Below are 18967 nucleotides of genomic sequence, written 5' to 3' on the forward strand. Positions count from 1 at the left end.
CACCATGTTTTTAAAAAGAAGAATGTTTCTGTGAAGCATATTTATTCTAAAATCCATTAAAAAATAATTTTTCCTTTCCATTGACTAGGACTCAATTACAGGAGAAACTGTGGAGCTTTTAGAGCCTTATTTGGATATGGAGGACTATAATCTTGAGACTGCTAAAAAAGTGTGTGGAAATGTAGCAGGTCTTTGCTCATGGACACAAGCAATGGCTTATTTCTATGGTATTAATAAAGAAGTTCTTCCTCTTAAGGTATTTCATATTACTCATTTTATTTTTCTGAGGGATGACTGTAGATGAGTGGAAAACATATTGTGTTATTTTGGCTAAGAAAGATCACAAGTTGCAAGAGATTCTTGTTTTTTCACATCCACTTGTGAAGTCAAGCACAGGAAAGTTAAATATATCCTGGCAATTTTTTCCGCTTACACAGCTACCCTGTGTTACAGTTATTACTTGTGTGAACACAGTCAGTTTTCAATGGGAACCTCAGTGCACAGGTTCTTTATAGATCCTGACTATCTGCAAGTGGGAGATGCGGATACTATCTCTGCTTTCGGACTTGGTGCCAGGCACTATGGTTTCAAGAAAACTCAGTCCTACTGGCCTGGGAAGGAGCATACTCATTGTGGTCTTGGTAGCATCTGGGAGAGGAGAGATCATTCTTGGCACAGAAGTATTCTTTAATGGATTTAGCTGGAATTCAGCTCTCTAAGAAAACTTTGGAGTGTCAAAATGCTACATGTGAGTGTATATATAATAAAGTAAGTAGTCATCTGGTATAGAATTCTGTTGTAACATTGAACTACAGTAGAAAGGGATCAGCTAGTGTTGTCTGCATTCCTACAGATAGTTTTATTGTCTTGGAAATATTTCATTTATGAACATATTGAAAAAAAGGACTTTGAATATTTATATAGTGATTTATAATCGTTGCTTCTACAGGGGATTTTATGGCTTTTTCTGAAGAAATACATTCAATCGGTTATGCTTCCACTGTACTTATGTTCAGTCTCCTATTGTATAAGCCACTGTATCAATGGTATATTCAAACCTCTTGGCATATTCCTTTGGTGTATCTAGACAGATCTGATTCAAATTCGTCAAAAGCATGATAGTTTTGATTCAGGTAACTGATATAGAAGACTATATTTCTGTGATCTATAAGTAACAATTCCCTTTTCAAATAATAGGATGTTCCCTAATGAAAACAGAATTTGAAATGTGGCTATTGAGAGCTATAAAAGAGAACAAGACCTAGGGGAAATACTGGCTTTATATGCAGATGCAACTCTGAAAGCTGCAAAAGTGCTCTGGCAGTTTTTATTTGAATATATATGACTTAAGATTACATGTAAATTTAACTTTGTATTCAAGTATTTACATTCTTGTCACACTGTAGCTGATAAAAAAATGAACATGCATGTCTTGGCAAAGTGGTACCTATTGTCAGGTATAGGAACAGTCACAAATATTTTAAAAGTGAAGATGACAGAGGGAGGAAGTGTTTAAAGTGTGCAGGAAATATTGCAGGAAGCACTGAAGTGATGATAAGAAAATAATTGAAAATAAATGTACAATTAAACTGTGTAAAGTACGAGCACAGGCTAAATCATCCAGTGTTAAAAGCAGGTTTACTGAATGAATTAATCAAGCTGCTTTATCCTAACTGCTGTTCTAGGAGATAAATCCCCTTCAACACCTGCAAAATCCATCTAATATATTTTTAAATTGCATCTTAACTGAGACTCAGTGTCTCATTTATCTTAAATGTGACAACTTGTGAAAACTAATTAATAGTGACTCATATTTTAGTAAATATAGTGTGCAAAAATTAACTCATTCCTAGAAATGGATGCCTACATTATTTAGATATGTGTCCTACAGCCTAAGGGTCATTAGTTAGAATCAAACACAGAAAGTATAACCACATGTTTCCTGCAAATACAATGCTGTGTAGTTGCTTATCATACAGTGGTCACTGTGTGTGCTACTTTCCTATAAACCTTCAGCATGACTATGAGCTGTTCCTCTCTAGCTTGTTACCTAATAAACAAGCCTGCTGGATTAATCTGATAATTCTGAAACGCCGTCTGCTATTTATCCATTAGTTGAAGAATATAACAGCAGAATGAAAAAGCCCTGGCTTTTGCTGGAATTCTGTTAACCTCAATTAAAATACTGTGTATAGCAATATAATTTCCCTCAGAGATGTCTCCAGTGATTTTAATTAAGTTCTCCTTAGGCTGTTATGATGATCAAGGGAAGTTTGTCTACAGTTTATAAATTCCTTTTGATATTGAGGATTGTCCCTGTCAAACTCAGTTTTAAATACGAGACTTTATTGCCTTTTCTGCTTTCACTTGTCTCCATGCTGAACTAAAAACCACATCAGGCAATAAGAGGAAATCATGCACCTGAGGAAGAGGTAACCGTCTAGGAGTGTCAAAATTTGATGGTCGTCCATTTAAATAAGTGTGTCCTTGTCAAGGTGATGCCCACTGGGCAGGAAAACAAGCATTCAAGTCTGAATTCAAGGCCCACAATAACTGTGGAAGGAAAGCATATACTCTGGGGGGTGAAGGAGAGAATTAGATCACCTATCAAAACAGATTGAAGTCAGGAGATGTAACTGAATGGAAAAAATGGAGAATCTTTCAGTAGGTAGTAGAGGCTGCAAAAAGCAGATAAGAGGCATGATCTCTGTGTCTTTCAAAGGTTGTTTTAATCCCAAAGAATAGTCAGTGAAAGCAAAGAAATTGAGGCCAAGATTTCATTAATGTCACTCTGCATGGATCTGTTTGCATGTGTTCATATCTATATATGTATACATATGTATTGGTGTATAATTTTTTGAAATTGCTGAAGTGAAAAAGTGGGTTTTCTGAATGTCTGCAAAACCTATGTATGTGTTTACCTCTCTTATAATGTTTCCCTAAATAACGATGAATCCAAACTTATCATGATATTGAGGCTCTGAGAAAGTTGATACAAAACTAATGGAGTGTCTATGTGAAAAATCTGCAGTGATCTGGGACAAGAGCAGCTTGAGATTGCATTTCCATGAAGAATTGTCAGTCAGATGCCATGTGCCCAGGACAGGTCTGAGGCAATCGACAAAGATGGTCACCTGGCATATCCACAGAGGCTCATGAGCAGAGTGACAGTGTTCAAGTGCAAGAAGCCTTCTGGCCTGGTCCAGCAGTAGTGAGTGCTCAATGGACTGTAAGAACAGTGAACTTGAAAAGCTAGACTTCCTGAAACAAGAGAGATGCTAGGAAAGCTCCAAATCTTCACCTGTGGTGAATTATAAGGTTTCAGCTGCATTTTTTCTTGTGGGTTTTCCTAGTAACATTTTCTGCATTTACTGAGCAAGAGCTGCTCTTCAGAGTGATCTGGGGTTGGCCTCAGCATTTCATTCAAGAGAGGGGATAGCATTAGAGGGTGTGAGTTTTTTTATTGGAGAAGACATTTTTATTTAAATGCCTTCTTGGATCAGGGCCAGATGTACTCAGTGCTTTGCAAAATTGAGTTTGCATTGAATCAACAAGAAACTTATGGCTATGTCAATGCTAATAAATTAAAGTGTACTAGGGAATTTTTCTAGACATTGGGAAGTGATCATCTGCACTGTTAAATTGTTAGAATGATCCCTAGTGTGAATTTGGTCTTGGCTAAGAAGCATTTTCTCGGCAATCTCTGGGCACCTTCTGGAACTGGCTTGGTGCAAGGACCATTTCCATGAGGCTGTTTGCATGCAGACATACTGTTTTAGAGATTGGGAAAGCTTAATGTGAGCTGTTTTACACTAGTTAACCTCAGTGCCAGAGAAAGGTCCTTGGGCATGTTTAATTTAACTGTATAGCTGTGGACCGTAATTACATGTTTATTTGTCCTGGTTTTATGTGGAATGCTAGAAGGTTAAAAGGGGCAGGGTCATCTCACCACCTGCTATGAAGTCTTCTCTGAGGGCATCTCGGAAGAAGGCAAAAAAGCTGCTTAACAATTTAGTCTGTTGGCACAGGTACTATCTCTGTACTTGCCCCATGCAGACAGATGCAGAGAGGAGGTAGAGGCACTGGCTGGAGACGATTGTCCATGTGGTTCCCCACAATTCCAAAGGCAAGAAAAGGCTGCAGCTGCTGCTCTCATGCAAGCCTGGTCATGTTCTAGTGTAGTCGCCCCTCTCTGGAAGTGCAGATAAGGGTGTGGATCTCATGTCTTGAATCCTCATGATTCATTCACATAAAATCCATTTATTCAGGCTTTCATATTGCATCCAACTGGAACAAATTGTGAATCCTTGCTTTGCTGCGTGACTCAGAGGGATGAAATGAAGGGTGTGAAGCTTGTTCACATAGCAATGCCACTAAAATTAGAAAGGCCACAGTGGTTCTTTGTGGTTGGGAGACACATTTCCTTCCCGCCTGTAATTGGCTGGAAATCTTTGTAACTGTAATAGTCTTCTTGTGTAGAAGGAAGGTTCTCCTTGGCAGCAGAACTTGCCTCCTGCTCTCATGGCAAAGCTCTGCACAGGAAGCTGCCAGCCAACCTGCCAGTGATGCCAATACAAAAGCCATGTTTGTACCCATGTAATTTTGAAAAATGGTGTTGGAAAGAAAGACAGAGAGAGAGCAAATAGTGATGATTTCATAGGGTAATCTGAAACAAGTAGACTTTCTGCCTTTGGGAATCACATAGGTTGGTCATCCTGGTATGTTAGCAGTCATTCTTGTGCAACCAGCCATTATTCATCACATATGATTAAGCAGCCTACAAATCAAACTAATACCAAAATTTATTATTAATTTGTTATGATTACCCTAAAATTGGCTGACAATTTTGATTAAATTTTCACAGAATCACCTGTAAGATAATTTCTTATTATAAGTCATCTTCTAGAGATCCCATAAAGTCTTGTGTAAATAATTTTGGATATTTTCATGTTAGAATACAGTACATTTTTATTTTGTACTCATCTGAAATATTTTTTTGTTATCCCTACGTCTTCAACCTGGTAGTGTTTCAAGAGCTTTTAAGATCAGTCTTTTGCACTTTTCTGGGTAGTTTATTGCACAGAGGTCTGTTTTTCATATTTACAAGGCATCATTGCTCATATGTATTGGGCATTCACATGGCCATCCTTTTTCATTGAGGTTCACATGCTACTGTGATAAATGTCAAGGTGAAATATGAATCCACACAGACAGGTGTAAGTTCTTTGTTGTTCCAGCTGTTCTGGGAACTCTCCAAGGATCTTGTTCCCTGTGTAACCTCACTATTTGTCATCTGGGGGTGAAACAATATGTCATAGCTTTGTTTTACTCCCATTTTTAGCCCTCACAGAGTTTAAGGATAGGAGGATACTCTGCACAGGGGAAGGGGGGGCAGTGGTGAGGTAGGAGAAAGAGGGCTGGTGCAGGGCTCTTTCTGGATCTCAGTAAGAAAGGCCTAACAACAGATAAGGTAACTACTTTAACAAGACAGACTAATAAGAGGAACTTATACTAACTTGAATGACCAAAAGAGAGAGTTTTCACTCCACGGACAAGATCTGCTTTGTGCAGCGTGCCATGGAAAAATCTATCCCATCTTTCTTTTGCCAAGAAAGGTTGAACCAGATGATCCTTGAGGTCCCTTCCAACCTGGTGTTCTATGATTCTATGATTCTATCCAGCCTCTGTCTGACGCTGCATGAATGTGGGGTGCCCAGCATCTGAAGGGATGTAAGACTTACTATCTATGTTCCTCTTCTTATTCTTTTTAAAGCAGTTATCTTATTAATACATTTTTTATTGGGACTTTGTTATTAAGATCCAGAAAGAGCCTGGCACTGTCTTTCTCTCTCTTACCTTGCCCTCCCCACCTCTTCCTTGGTGCATGACAAAGTAACACTTCATCACCTACTCCTTTACTGTTTAAACTTTTCCCGATAGTCCAAGATTCACTAAAAAATAACAGCATTGGTTCTGAAATCTACTTAGCTGGGTCTTAACAAGACTCATTGATTTAACAGCGTTTATCTCTAGGAGATGCTGTTTAATGTGCTCTTTCATAAACAGTGGAATAAAAATATTTCAGTATTCCTACATGATGCAGATTTTATGAGCATCCATTTTGCTGGCTTATCTCCATTATAAAATATTTGTTTATCTCTAGGATCTGTCAATAGACAAAGTGGCTACAGTAAACAAATTTTTTGATGACAGTGCTATTCTCTAGATGTGTGACTCATAAACCAGTACTACTTTGTTGATTAGTACATATATGCTTCTCTGATTCCCTGCTCAGAGACCTGCCATTTGAAATCCACCAGACTTCATGCTGTAGTTTTTATCATGCTTAGATTTCAAAAAATGATCTTGCCTCCTCTCTCTTTTCTTTTTCCTATGCAAAGCAAGAAGAATTTGCTGATTTTAGCATATTTTGATAAGAATTATGTCTATATTTTTAGTCAAGACCTAACGTAAAAATGCAAGCCATGGTTATAGTGTTTACCAAGAGTCATCCCAGAGATTCCTTGTACTGTTACTCTTCTGGTGTGACATAATATAAGTGTCAAATTTCATATTTGTAATAAAACAGTTTTTACAGATTCTTGGTTTCCATCTTCATAACCCTTATAGCAGAAAAAATAGAAATTATACATGGTATTTAAACAAGTGTTTTAAATTTTCAGGGTAAATGGAAGCAACCTTTATCTATAAGTGTGAATTTCATAAGAACTCTGTCAGTCTCTAATTCTTTGCAAACATATACTTGGAAACACATTCTGAATTCATAGAATACTTCTTTTTTCTCTGTTAGGAATATACAAGTTAAGAGGCCACATTTAAATGACTGGCAACTCGCCATTCAAATTTATATAGAGATGTGAGAAAAGTCTCTAGAATTTTAGTTTCCAGGAGAGGAAAAAATGCGTTTGCTATATTTTTATTGTAGAAGTAATTGATGGGAAAAGAGAAGAGTAGTTTCCATTATCATTATTATTATTTTATAATCCATGAGGACAATCTTAATTTTCTTTTGCACTGAGAATATATTACAGAAAACATTGTATGAGTCACCTCATATATCTAGTATACAGCTATTTCAAGTGTATTGTGATTTCAAATCATTGATCATTGTGTGATCAATAGGTCATTCTGAAAATATTATGAAAACATTTTAAGATTGCGTTGAATAACTTCAATGTTATCCTTGTGTTACAGTTTCGGGTTAAAAAGTAAAAAAGGAAAAAAACTGCTGTAATCTTAAATATATATTATTTTTAAAAGTACCCAATATGTGCCATTAAATGAATATCATTTACACTTGCCAAATAATAGGTATTAACCACTCTTTACTTTTAAATGTTTATAGGCAAATTTAGCCTTGCAAGAAGGAAGACTTGCAGCTGCCCAAACGGAACTGAATAATGCACAAATTCAGCTGGATGAGAAGCAAATGGAACTGGATCAAGTACAAGCCATGTATGATTCTGCTATGAAAGAGAAACAGGCCTTACTTGATGATGCTGAGGCATGCAGAAGGAAGATGAACAATGCCACAGCTCTGATTGAAGGATTAGGTGGAGAAAAGGTACTAGCACATATGAGTAGGTTTCCAGCGCAAAGTAGGTGCTCAGTTTTGAGAATACTCCATAATGATTGTTAGTAGTGCTCAAGAAATTTAAGGCATGGTGACATCACGATATCATATGTCACTTTCAGTTATGTTTTTTGATTGAATTTAATGTATCTAACAAAGTAAAACAATTTCTTATGTTAATTTAATTCTTCTGTATGAAGATTTATGTCATATCATATGGTTCGTATTTGGATAAAATTAAAGTTTAAAGCCAAGGAGCCAAATTCCTTTTAGCTTTAATAAGAAGAGGAATTAGGCTTAACCTAAATAATTGCCCTAATATATTTATAAGAAGGATTACTCTCTTTTTCTAACCAAGTATACAAGAACAGGAATTTAGAGCTTGACTAATTTCCTGAATTATATTTGAAGTTCAGATTTCTACTGGAGCTTTTCACAGAATTACGGGCTAATCGTTATCCTCTACACTGAGCTTGAAATTTACCTTTCCTATGCAGATTTTTCTGACTTCAGTCTGAAGGTTTCCTGAGGAAGCAGGATACTCTTTTTTTTCTCGTCTGATTATTTGCTTTGATAATTCCTTGGCTGATTTCACACAGAGTCAAAATTGATGAGAGCTTTGACTTCAGCCATTGCATCCTGTGAAGCCAGGAATTAACTGAGCCCCCTCTGCTCAAAGCAAGGTCAAATAGAGCAGATTGCTCAGGGCATTGTCCATTTGAATATTCAGAATATCTCCAAAGATGAAGACTCTACAACCTCTCTTGGCAACCTATTCCAGTCCTTGACCACTCTCACTGTAAAAAAGGTTTTTTGTGTGTTTAATTGGAATTTCTTGTATTTCAATTTGTGCCCATTGCCCCTTGTCCTTTTGCTGGGTACCACTGAAAAGAGTCTGTCACTGTCTTCTTTACACCATCCCATGAGGTATTTGTACACATTGATAAAATTGCCCCAGCACTGTCAGTTTTCAAGGCTAAACAATATCTATTTTCTCAGCCAAGGCTGCCCCTGACATTTACATCCCTGACCAGTTCTTTCTTGTTTGCAAGTCTGAGGTTCAGCAAACTGCCTTCCCTCATTAGATCCTCAGTTACTTGTGTTGAGAATTTTTTGTCAGTGCACTCCTTAAAATCTCCTGGATTGCTTGTGTCTTGCTGTGTTGTCCCTGCAGAAGATATCAGAGTGGTTAAAGTCCCCCATGTAGACCAGGTCCTGTGAATGCAAGGTTTTTTCCCATTGTCTGAAAAAGACCATATCTACTTGCTAATCACGTTGTCTCTAACACACACACACAATATCAGCCATGTTGGTCTGCCCTCTAATCCTAACCAGTAAGCCCTCAACTGGTTCAGTGTCTATCCCAGAGTCTCAGATGCAGAACTCCATGCATTTCTGCTGCTCTCTCACATGAAAGACAACTCCCTTTCTCACCTTCCCAGCCCATCTTTCCTAACAAGCCTGTATACACCTGTTGTAGCACTCCAGTTGTGGAAGCCTTCCCACCATGTCCCCATGATCCCCATGACATCATGACTCTGCAACCACATGCAGACCTCTAATTCCTCATTTGTTCTCCATGCTGTGCACATTAGTGTACAAGCACTTCAGCCCAGCTGTGCTAATTTCCCAGAAACAGCATGAAAGCTATCCCCATCATTCTGTGTGGTAGGCACTTCTTTGTTTATGTGGATATGCTAGGGGTGGTCCTCCATTAGCCCCGTTTTGTTGATTACAAGGTCCCTACTGTTTATATCACCCCACACATTTTTTTTGCCAACCTGGTCCACCACTTCTTCATATGATTGCTGGTCATCCTCTTCCTCCCACTTTGTTCCACCTTTAAAGCTCTTACCAGTTTGGCCAGCTTGTTGGAAAAGATGCTTTTTCTCCACTTAGTCAGGCTGTTGCCATCTCTTCCAAGCAAACTTTTACTTCTGAGAAGAATGATTTAAAGCCAAAATTACTCCTGGTTCAAAGAACAATTATTTACCAGAAAGAGGTAAATTCTTAAGTTAGATCTTCATGTTAGTTTTCTACCTGCTTAAACTAACTTCTTTGAAATATTTTACATACAGCTTCGCTGGACAGCAAGCAGCAAAAGCTTTCAAAATCAAATTATTAATTTAGTGGGGAATGTTCTTCTGGCCACTGGATTTCTCTCTTACTCTGGACCTTTCAATCAGGAGTACAGGAATTTGCTGCTCCAATTGTGGAAGAAAGAGATGGACAACAGCAAGATTCCATACAGTAATGTAAGTGTTCACGCTCTGTCCTGACCTTGCTCTTTGCCTTGCAGAGAAACAATGTGCAGAGCATTCTGTTCCAGAAAAGTACATAATTGGAAGATTATATACAGGCTGTCACATTCCATCAAATTTTATTAAATAAAATCTGAACAGTTGACAACTGAGCATCTAAAACAATATGTTTTAAGATCCTCTTTATACTGTCATGCATTGCAGGATCGGTATATAAGGCCATCACTCTGGCGAATCTGATAGAGATGCTGTCTGAGGTCAGCTGCCCTGGGAGGAAATTGTATAATGTGGGAAACAAAGTAAAATTTACCAGCTTAAACCAGATTTACCTTATCGTAGAATGTTCCATCAGGTAGTCTCAGTTTTCCTCCACAGCTGATTTTTTTTGCAAATACAATGTTGTGTCCATAATTTCAGTCATAAAGTCAAGCAAATCAGTCACATCTAGCATTTACTGAAAGTCGAAAATACATATATTGAAGAAAACACCAGTTGTAACTGTCTCCCTCAACAGTAACTTGTGAATATGTGTTTGAGAATACCACCCCACCTCTGGTATTGCTGTGCCCCTATAGTTTTCCAGGCAGCCTTTGAAGCAGCAGCTCCCAAGTTAGGCCCCAAGGAGATTGGTCTGTGGCATCTGGATTGAGTGGAAGTTATGCCCCAACCAACTTCCACTTTTACCACCTATCATGTGCTGCCACTAAAAATCTGCTCTCTCTCTCTAGACAGCCACTTTTCACTCTGAACTGTAAATCTAGAATATAAAAGAGTTTGAATGAGAGGGTTTTCATATATTTTGTATTTCTGACGTATTACATCATAAATTCTTTAACCTACTGTTCTTAATATATTAAATTTTGAACACAACAATCTAGTCTAGGAATAAAAATTTAGGATTACTTAAATACAACACTTTAATAATCTAGATTTGCTAGTAAATATCTGTAAAATGGAGCTAAACAGTTTTTCCTTTTTAAAGCTTCACACTTTTATTCTTAGTGTAGCTTGATTAATTCTTGATTGACATAAAAATACTTACACACAATTATAGAAAAAACCATTGCACATTTTGAACCAGGAAATATCACCTCTGCACCTCCATGTATTATCAGTTAATACCCTCCTGTCATACCCACTGCTGTGTACCCACACCATTTAATGTAGTTTAATCTGAAGTATCTTGTTGAAATGAATAAATTAAACAAAACCTGGATTTTTTAAAGCTTGATTTACACCACTTCAGCTTACTCCAGTCTAAGCTTTTACATCGATGAATATTTGTCACCAGTGAGGCTGTTCTTAGTGAGTCTGACATTACAGCTTCTCCTCAATTGGCCTAATCTGTGTGGGTAGACGTGGCCTAAAATGCAGCAGAGCTGGGATCCCATCATGCAGCTTCAATTCCCTGCCACATCATATACTACCTTTCTTAAAGTGAGCAATCTGCATGCTGGGACTACGATACAGGGCAGGTTCCTTTACATGAATCTTGTTCTCTCCTTTTACCACTATCTGCCTCAGGAGTGCCGGACCTGGCAGCTGTTCTGGTGCACAGGCTTTGCTTGTGGCCAGCAGCAGCCTTGTTCCTATTCCATGACTTTTAGGAGGTCTGTCTAATATTCTTCCTTGCACCTGGAAGACATATTCATGCTGAAGGCAGAATTTAGGCCATAATAATCAAAACTGTCTTTCTGAGTAATATGTCCATGTTGCCTTCTACTTGCTTTTGTGAATACCTGCATACATTTTCTCCAGCAGTAAAGGTTAGAGAAGTAGTTCAGGGAGTCTCTTACTCTCAGTACAGGAGTGGAATCATTAAGCTCAAATGGCTCCTGTCCTCAGCTGTCAAAGCTTTTGACAGAGCAGGTGCTGCTGGAAACTGTTGGGAGCAAGTGAGCAACCTGTGTGCAGCCATGGCTGTATCATTGTGAAGCAGTTGAAGGTGGATTAGTATCCCTGCTGCATCTTCTTTTCAGGTTCTTCGGGGATTTGACTCTTAAAGCCTATATTAGGGAGACCTCTTTGCCATGAGGGGTTTGTCATGCTGTTCATCTCATAGAAGTTACTTGTGAATCTTTTTTTTTTTTTTTTTTTCACGTCAGGTCATGCATAATGCTTCTTGTAACAGTGATTAACCTTGACCTGACAGAGTGAATCTCATAGGTCAGCCCAATTTATGCTATGACTTACAAAGATGAATGATTCTGACTTGCCCAGCAAAGCTCTCTGAAAGCTCCTGATGATAAGTAGTATGTAAGGCCAAGATGGATTTATTAATAAAGTATCAGTAGCAGTGCAGTCTCAGGCAAGATTCTTTACCAGTGTGGTATGGGAATTATCCTACATATATTCATCCCAGGAAAGCTCTTTCTCAAATTCAGTGTACAAAATGTTCTAAAAAGCTACTTACCTTGGGGAATATCTGTCAAGACTCTTACCATTTAAGGATAAGAACTTGGATGTATAATGTCCTTAGAAAACGAGACACAAAGAACTAAAATTCTGCCTCTATGAAGATGTTCTGACCACATTACTACTCAGCTGCATCCTTCAAAATTTTTGTTTGTTTCTGTGTTGCTTTTTGTTTTCCATATGGACAGGTTAGATACAGAATGCCATAATTAATTACCATTCTGGTTAGATAGTTGCTGTTAAAGACAGGATTATGATTTCAATGATAGTGTATGGAAGAGAGTTTTAATTTTTTCCAGTGAATTAAGTGCTCACAAAAGGCAGCATATGGTCTTCTCTTGATACTTCACACCACAGGAAAGAAAGCAGCTTTGCAGTTCAAGCAAAAGGCTTGACATCTGCCTTACTTTGTCACAGACTAACTGGCTGTGGGTGTATGAGTCATTTAGGCATAACAATTTAGAGAGAGCTGTTTAAAATTAGCTATCTATCTGTGTAGTTAGGCACTTAAATTAGCTAAGTTTCAGAGTTGCAGAGTGACTGATATTTCCTGCTGCAGTACAAAAAAATTCAAATCTGTTTAGATCCTACTCATCTGCTTAAGGAGCTAAATATGGTTTTAGGTTCCAATTGCTGAAGATGTTGGCTATTAAATGATCGACTGTCTTTTTCACAAATGGAAACTGGATTCTTAGAGTTTCTCTGTCTTCTGAGAATGGTTTTTGTTTCTTCATTCAGATTCTTAAATAATCAGGGTAGTAAAAAAATCAAAGGGGTAAAAAAGCTTTTGAGTCTTGCAACCACAGGTATCACGATCATGATTGTATCACAAGTCTCACAGTATTTAAAATTTTGCTTTAGGCTTCAGATGCTGAATTACATGATTTTTGCAGGAGTCGCAGGCTTTTTCTTTCTTTTTAAACATTTGTAGAGAAAGCTTACAAATAGGAATTCTTGAGTGAAAAATATAAGGAGCAAATAAAAAAGCCCTTCAGTTTTATTCTTTTTAAACTCAGATAATTATTAAGCTACTTCTCTAATTTGGAGCACTTGGTTTGTGATTTTAAGGACTGTTTTCTTCACACACACATTCTTGGGAGGCCAGTCACTGTTCATAGTGAATAAAATAAAGCAAGTTAGTCAATGTGTGCAAATCAAACTTCGGGTGAATATACGAAGTGGGAAGAGTTCTGACCATAGCAGCAACAACTTTCCATGATTGTTCATGGTTATTGATCCATAGCACATCTCTTCTCTGAGTCTCCCACAAGCTATTCTGTGTTCATATACATACTTGGAGGGCACTTTACAACTTTACAGCAGGAGGAAACTCCTGTGACCAAGACAACCTTTTCTCTTGAGCTATCAAGAAAAGAGTTTGCCAATACCAAAATCAGCTTGCCATTAGATATTGAAATGGTTTCAGAGTTTCTCCAGCACTCTTTGATGGATGTCAAAGCCTCAACAAGATTCACTTTCATTATTGCCCAACCTCAATGATTCAAACACTGAACTTTAAAGAAAGAAAACAATAATCAATAACTACCAAATACATTCTATCATGCATTATGATCAGAATAAGAAGAAAAACCTTCCATCAAACATTTTAGTGTAACTACTCTGACTGGTACTAATTTTGTAATCGCATATTTTCTATTAGGACCTGAACCTTACTGGTATGCTTGTTGACAATGCTACAGTGGGTGAATGGAACCTCCAGGGTCTTCCGAATGATGACCTTTCAATTCAGAATGGCATCATTGTCACAAAAGCATCTAGATATCCTTTGCTGATTGATCCACAAGGTCAAGGAAAGATTTGGATTAAAAATAAGGAAAAGAATAATGGACTCCAGGTAAATAGTTAATTTAATATTTTTATGTGTGTGTCATTTCACATCATAGTTAGCTGTGCAGACTCTTTTTTTGTCATCATACTTTAGCCATGTGTCATTTAAATCTGATGTTTATTGTGTGCAGTTAAGCAGAAGTTAAAACAAGACTGACGCAAAACCTGTGACCTGTCAGTATCAGGGTGAAATAGCTTGTACTGCTTTGTCATCTCCCAGAAAGACAGTTTCAAGAGAAAATTGGAATTATATGTTATCCCATATCTATTTTTATGATGAATCTTTTAATTACTTGTCATAGAGAAAGAGGAACATAGAAGGAAGTAAATGACTTACAAAATTATGACCAGACAGGATCAGGCAGTTGGTGCTGTATGGCAATAACAGTTTAGGGTAAGCATTTTAAGAGCAAAATGGGGAAAGGAAAAAGGGAAGAATTGGAAAAAGAAGGATGGTCTGAGGTAGAAGGGAAATCTAGTGATCTTTGAGGCATATCAAACACAAAGCCCAAATTTAGACTGCATCTTGATGGTTAAATGCATGTGATAAAAATACTTATTGCTTTATGTATTTCTTAATTTATCCACCCTTCTCACTTTCTATCTAGGAGTGCATCCTATTTGGGATCTGGGTCTTCTATTTAATTCAAAACTTTTTTTTTTTTTTCCCCTTCTAATCAGCCTACCCTGCATGCTTTGTTACATCAATAAGGATAAGATGGGTTATGCTAAAGTTCTAAACACATGATAAATTTTCAGGCCAGATCGAGCATGATACTAAAGAGTTAGTTGTTAATAAATCAAGTCTGTCCTACAACTGTACATTATCACATGAATACCATGTTATACTATCTTCACTCAAAATGAGAGTGATGGATAAGAAAAAGAAACTGAGAATGAAGGTAAGGATAGTGACATCCAGACAGCTGATGGCATAATGGTGATGTCATCAGCTGAATTCTTAACCATCTAGAGCTTGAGCTAGATCTGTATTTCCTAGCACTGTTAAGAAAGGCCCAACATTCAATCCCACACCAAATCCAGTTTCTGGTAAGTTGAACATGCTCAAAAAATGCTGTAAAAACACAGCTAGAAACATGAGTTGTATTCACAGAAGAATTTAGTCATTTTGTGACTGTGTGAAATCTACTGTTTTACAGTAGATAACATGGCTTCCTCTAAATTACTCTTTCTTTAGTCCCCAAAAATTGGATCAAGAAATGCTAGTGTGAATAACCAACAGGAAACAATAGAGAGAAGGATGTATCTCATATTCCACCCTCTTTGCGACTTTCATTTCCTACTCGGGATTTCAGAGAGCTGCCAAGCTGAGCTCAGGAGTGGCAACAGTGAATCTCCTTCAGTTAGGGACCTACACTGAATTTTTCCACCATGCTGTAGCCTTTTCCCCAGTAATTTTAAAGTGTCCTCCAAGCTGCAACTTCAGTTCCCTCCCTTAAGTGGCACTGACTCTGTATGTCTAGGTGGCTGCTCTCATCATGTGCCGGCATGCAGCTTGCAGGAGGGGACTGCGAACACACAGGTTCCATTCTCTGGTCCAGTAATTGCGTAAGGATCTTATACCACATGCTCACCAAAGCAGGGACTGGGAGATGTAGGTTAAAATATCATTTCCTTTTTCTCCACTACTCATACACTATAAGTGATGATGACATTTGACTGATGAGCCAGAGAAAAATGTCTACCAGGTTTGCCTTATGTAAATATCCAGCCTATGAAATTTGTGAATCCTGATGGAGCTTAACTATTGAGCTCTTGAGTACTCTCAAAACTTACATGGCTTTGAATACACGCAGATGCAGCCTCTAAATGCAGAGGAAGTTATCCAGATGAAAATTCAGCCAGTTATGGGCTTTTAGACATCCTGGTTCAGGTGTCAGCTGTGTTAGAAGAATCTGAGTTCTCCCCCTGTAAAGGCCAGGAGGAACAGAGTTATGTCAATACTCTAAATAACCAAGTGTTTAGTTTATGCCTTTACATCTGGGATATTGTAATTTGCTATGGTCTTATTAGTTTTATATTGTTGGTCGCTAACACACTAACTTCATCCCTCAGTTTCATTTGGACTAAAAATGTAGGCAACATGCTGTTTTGGTGGATACACACATGCCTACATTATAACAAAGCTAAAAGCGGAGTAGTGGAACATAGTATTAATTTTTAAATAATATAGTGTTTTAAGACTGTGCAGTCGGCCTCTAGATATTTTAATTATACCTTTTTCAAAGAGCACTGCCTGCAAGACAAGGATTTATTTTAAAAGCATGTCTATCCTAGGTTTTTTTCTGGTAAAAAAACCCCCACAAAACGATGGCTTAACAGATGCCTGGAAAGGCTATTCAAATATCATCTCAAAGGCTTATGTTAAATTTATTAAATTTAAATAAGTGAAAAAGACCCTATGTGATTTTTAGCAGTTTTAAGACTATATTGTGAAATGGGAACTGAATTGAAAATTCAACATCTGATGTGAGACCAGGCCTCCTATGTAACACTGGTTCCCTGTCTGAACCCTATAAATATTTCTCTGCTTCACATTAGTGTTCTGAGCATAAAGCCATTAATATTTAAAAGGTATTAAGATACTACAGTGATTAGATAGATATGTAGATAAGTAAATACATAGATAACAATAAAGACAGACATTAAGTGCAATCCCCTTCTCTGTTAAGCTTAAAGCAAATCTTCCATTCATTTCAGCAGAGGTGAGTGTTGGTCAGTAAAACATAATCATTTGTGTAGATATCCCAGGATGAGTATAAGTTTTGAAAGCTGCAGTAGATTTTATACTACTTTCTATGTGCTTGCATATTCATGCCATATTGTGAACCAATCTTTCTAGGTTACATCTATGAATCACAAGTTCTTCAGAAGTCATATAGAAGACTGCATGTCCCTTGGCCGACCTTTGTTAATAGAAGATGTTGGAGAGGAACTTGATCCTGCTCTTGATAACATCCTGGAAAAAAATTTCATAAAATCTGGTTCAGCGCATAAAGTAAGATTAATTGTGAACATGAAAGGACAGATGCTGGTTATCTGGTAGTATGAATAATGCTGAGATTCACACCTTTGCAGTGCTTAAAAAGATGAGCAGCAATCTTATGGGGTTGGGGTTTTTTTACCCTTTAAGCAGAAAGTTTTAAAAGTGTCAATGTAAATGTAAAAAAAAAGTAAAAAAAAAAAGAGTTCATCTATTTTTCACTGGATAAAATAACTGTTTTGAAAATTGAGTAAAATGTTTTCTTTTCAGGTGAAAGTAGGTGACAAGGAGGTAGATCTGATGAAGGGGTTTACCCTTTATATGACAACAAAGTTGGCTAATCCTGCCTATACTCCAGAAATTAGTGCAAGAACAACAGTGATTGACTTTACTGTTACTATGAAAGGGCTGGAAGATCAGCTCCTTGGCCGTGTCATCCTCACAGAAAAGCAGGTATCTAGTAGTTTGCACTATGTGTATAGAGGGAAAGCTTGTTCAGTATTTATACCATGACTGGATATATTCTATGTCTCGGGTGAAATTAAATGCAAGAACAAAAATGTGAATGAAAGTTTCGGGGATTGTGCATTTGCTGAAAGGCAATGTGGTGCTGTTTTTTAATTGAATGGAGGGACCTAATGATTTATTTTAAGATCTGGCCTTGGAAAGAGAAGAAAGAAAATTATTCATTAAAAATACATCACAGGCATATACATGACATACAGAAAGCATCTTTATTCCTTCATATATAGTAAAGGCTCCTTGTTCAGTCAGAAACCTCTTTTATTTCTGAATTCTTTTTTAAACTTAATTTGAATTACATGAAAAAATGCTTATGAACTTGAACTACTTTTGCTAGTCAGGCTCTAGTGTGCAAGGAGGTATAAGAGTTTTAAGGACCCCTGAACACTAACTTGACTCTGCCCTTACTAAAATTTCCATTGATTATGTGGAAGCAAATATAGGGAAGAAAATCCTCTCTCAGGTGTTTTTCAGGAGTTTTATTTCATAATACCAAATCTGAGATATCCTCCAAAATAATTTGATTCCTGGATCATTCCTATTTCTTTTTGTGTGATCTAATTTAACAGCCTGGTTATCCAAAAATTTAGGAGTCAATTCTTCATAGACACTGGGGACAAATGTAGGTTTTTTACTGTTGCAGTCATACCAATAAATACATGAACGCTATGGTCCAAGTACACTATATTGAAATATTTACTTCCTCATTAAAGTGAAAGCAAAGAAGTTTCATTTCACATCAAATTGAATGACTTATTTATTTTGAATTGAACATTTCATAATTGTGTCTTTGTGAGAAAAGTAACAAAGACTAAGGTTTGGTTTAGCAGAGCTGCTGCTTTAAATAAGTAACTCAGGTAGGCTTGCTCATGTGAGAGCAGTTCCCCACCTAAGGGAATTCATTCCTCCTACTTCGACTTCCCAAAGCATGTTCTAAACAGTGTGCTTTAGTGGTGCTGTCACTTTCTCCAGCCAGCATTTTTCTGCTTTGCTCAAACAAGCATTCGCTGAAGTAAGGACTGAAATCTAAGTGCCCTTCCTTCAGTCTGACAGTCACCACCAGAGGCTAGAAAAGTCATTGTTATATCCAAACTTCCTGTGAATTGTTCCATGAAAAATGGAAAAGCTACAACAACAGATACTGAGGAAAAACTATCCACTATTAGGGTGGGACAAATGCTAGGGATGCAAAACTTTTAATCTTTGCTCCAGTAGATGGATATTTATGTAAGCAAAATTGAACAACATCAGCAGGAATGGCTGGGATTGAGTAATTTCCCTCAAATAGGAGACAGGGTTTTAAATCAAGATAGAAATGAAATT

The 18967-nt window shown here is 37.3% G+C and overlaps 1 protein-coding gene across 1 annotated transcript in view; it reads left to right on the forward strand.

Annotated features, from left to right (window-relative positions):
• LOC141933334 (dynein axonemal heavy chain 5-like) overlaps positions 1-18967 on the forward strand; it is a 166853-nt gene that overhangs the window by 100147 nt on the left and 47739 nt on the right. The window contains exons 59-64 of the mRNA XM_074847902.1: positions 89-256; positions 7367-7585; positions 9673-9849; positions 13931-14125; positions 16982-17137; positions 17393-17575. Of these exons, the coding sequence (XP_074704003.1) occupies positions 89-256; positions 7367-7585; positions 9673-9849; positions 13931-14125; positions 16982-17137; positions 17393-17575 (1098 nt within the window). The remainder of the gene's footprint in view (positions 1-88; positions 257-7366; positions 7586-9672; positions 9850-13930; positions 14126-16981; positions 17138-17392; positions 17576-18967) is intronic.

The sequence above is a fragment of the Strix aluco genome, chromosome 1 (genome assembly GCF_031877795.1).
Source record: "Strix aluco isolate bStrAlu1 chromosome 1, bStrAlu1.hap1, whole genome shotgun sequence".
NCBI lineage: Eukaryota > Metazoa > Chordata > Aves > Strigiformes > Strigidae > Strix > Strix aluco.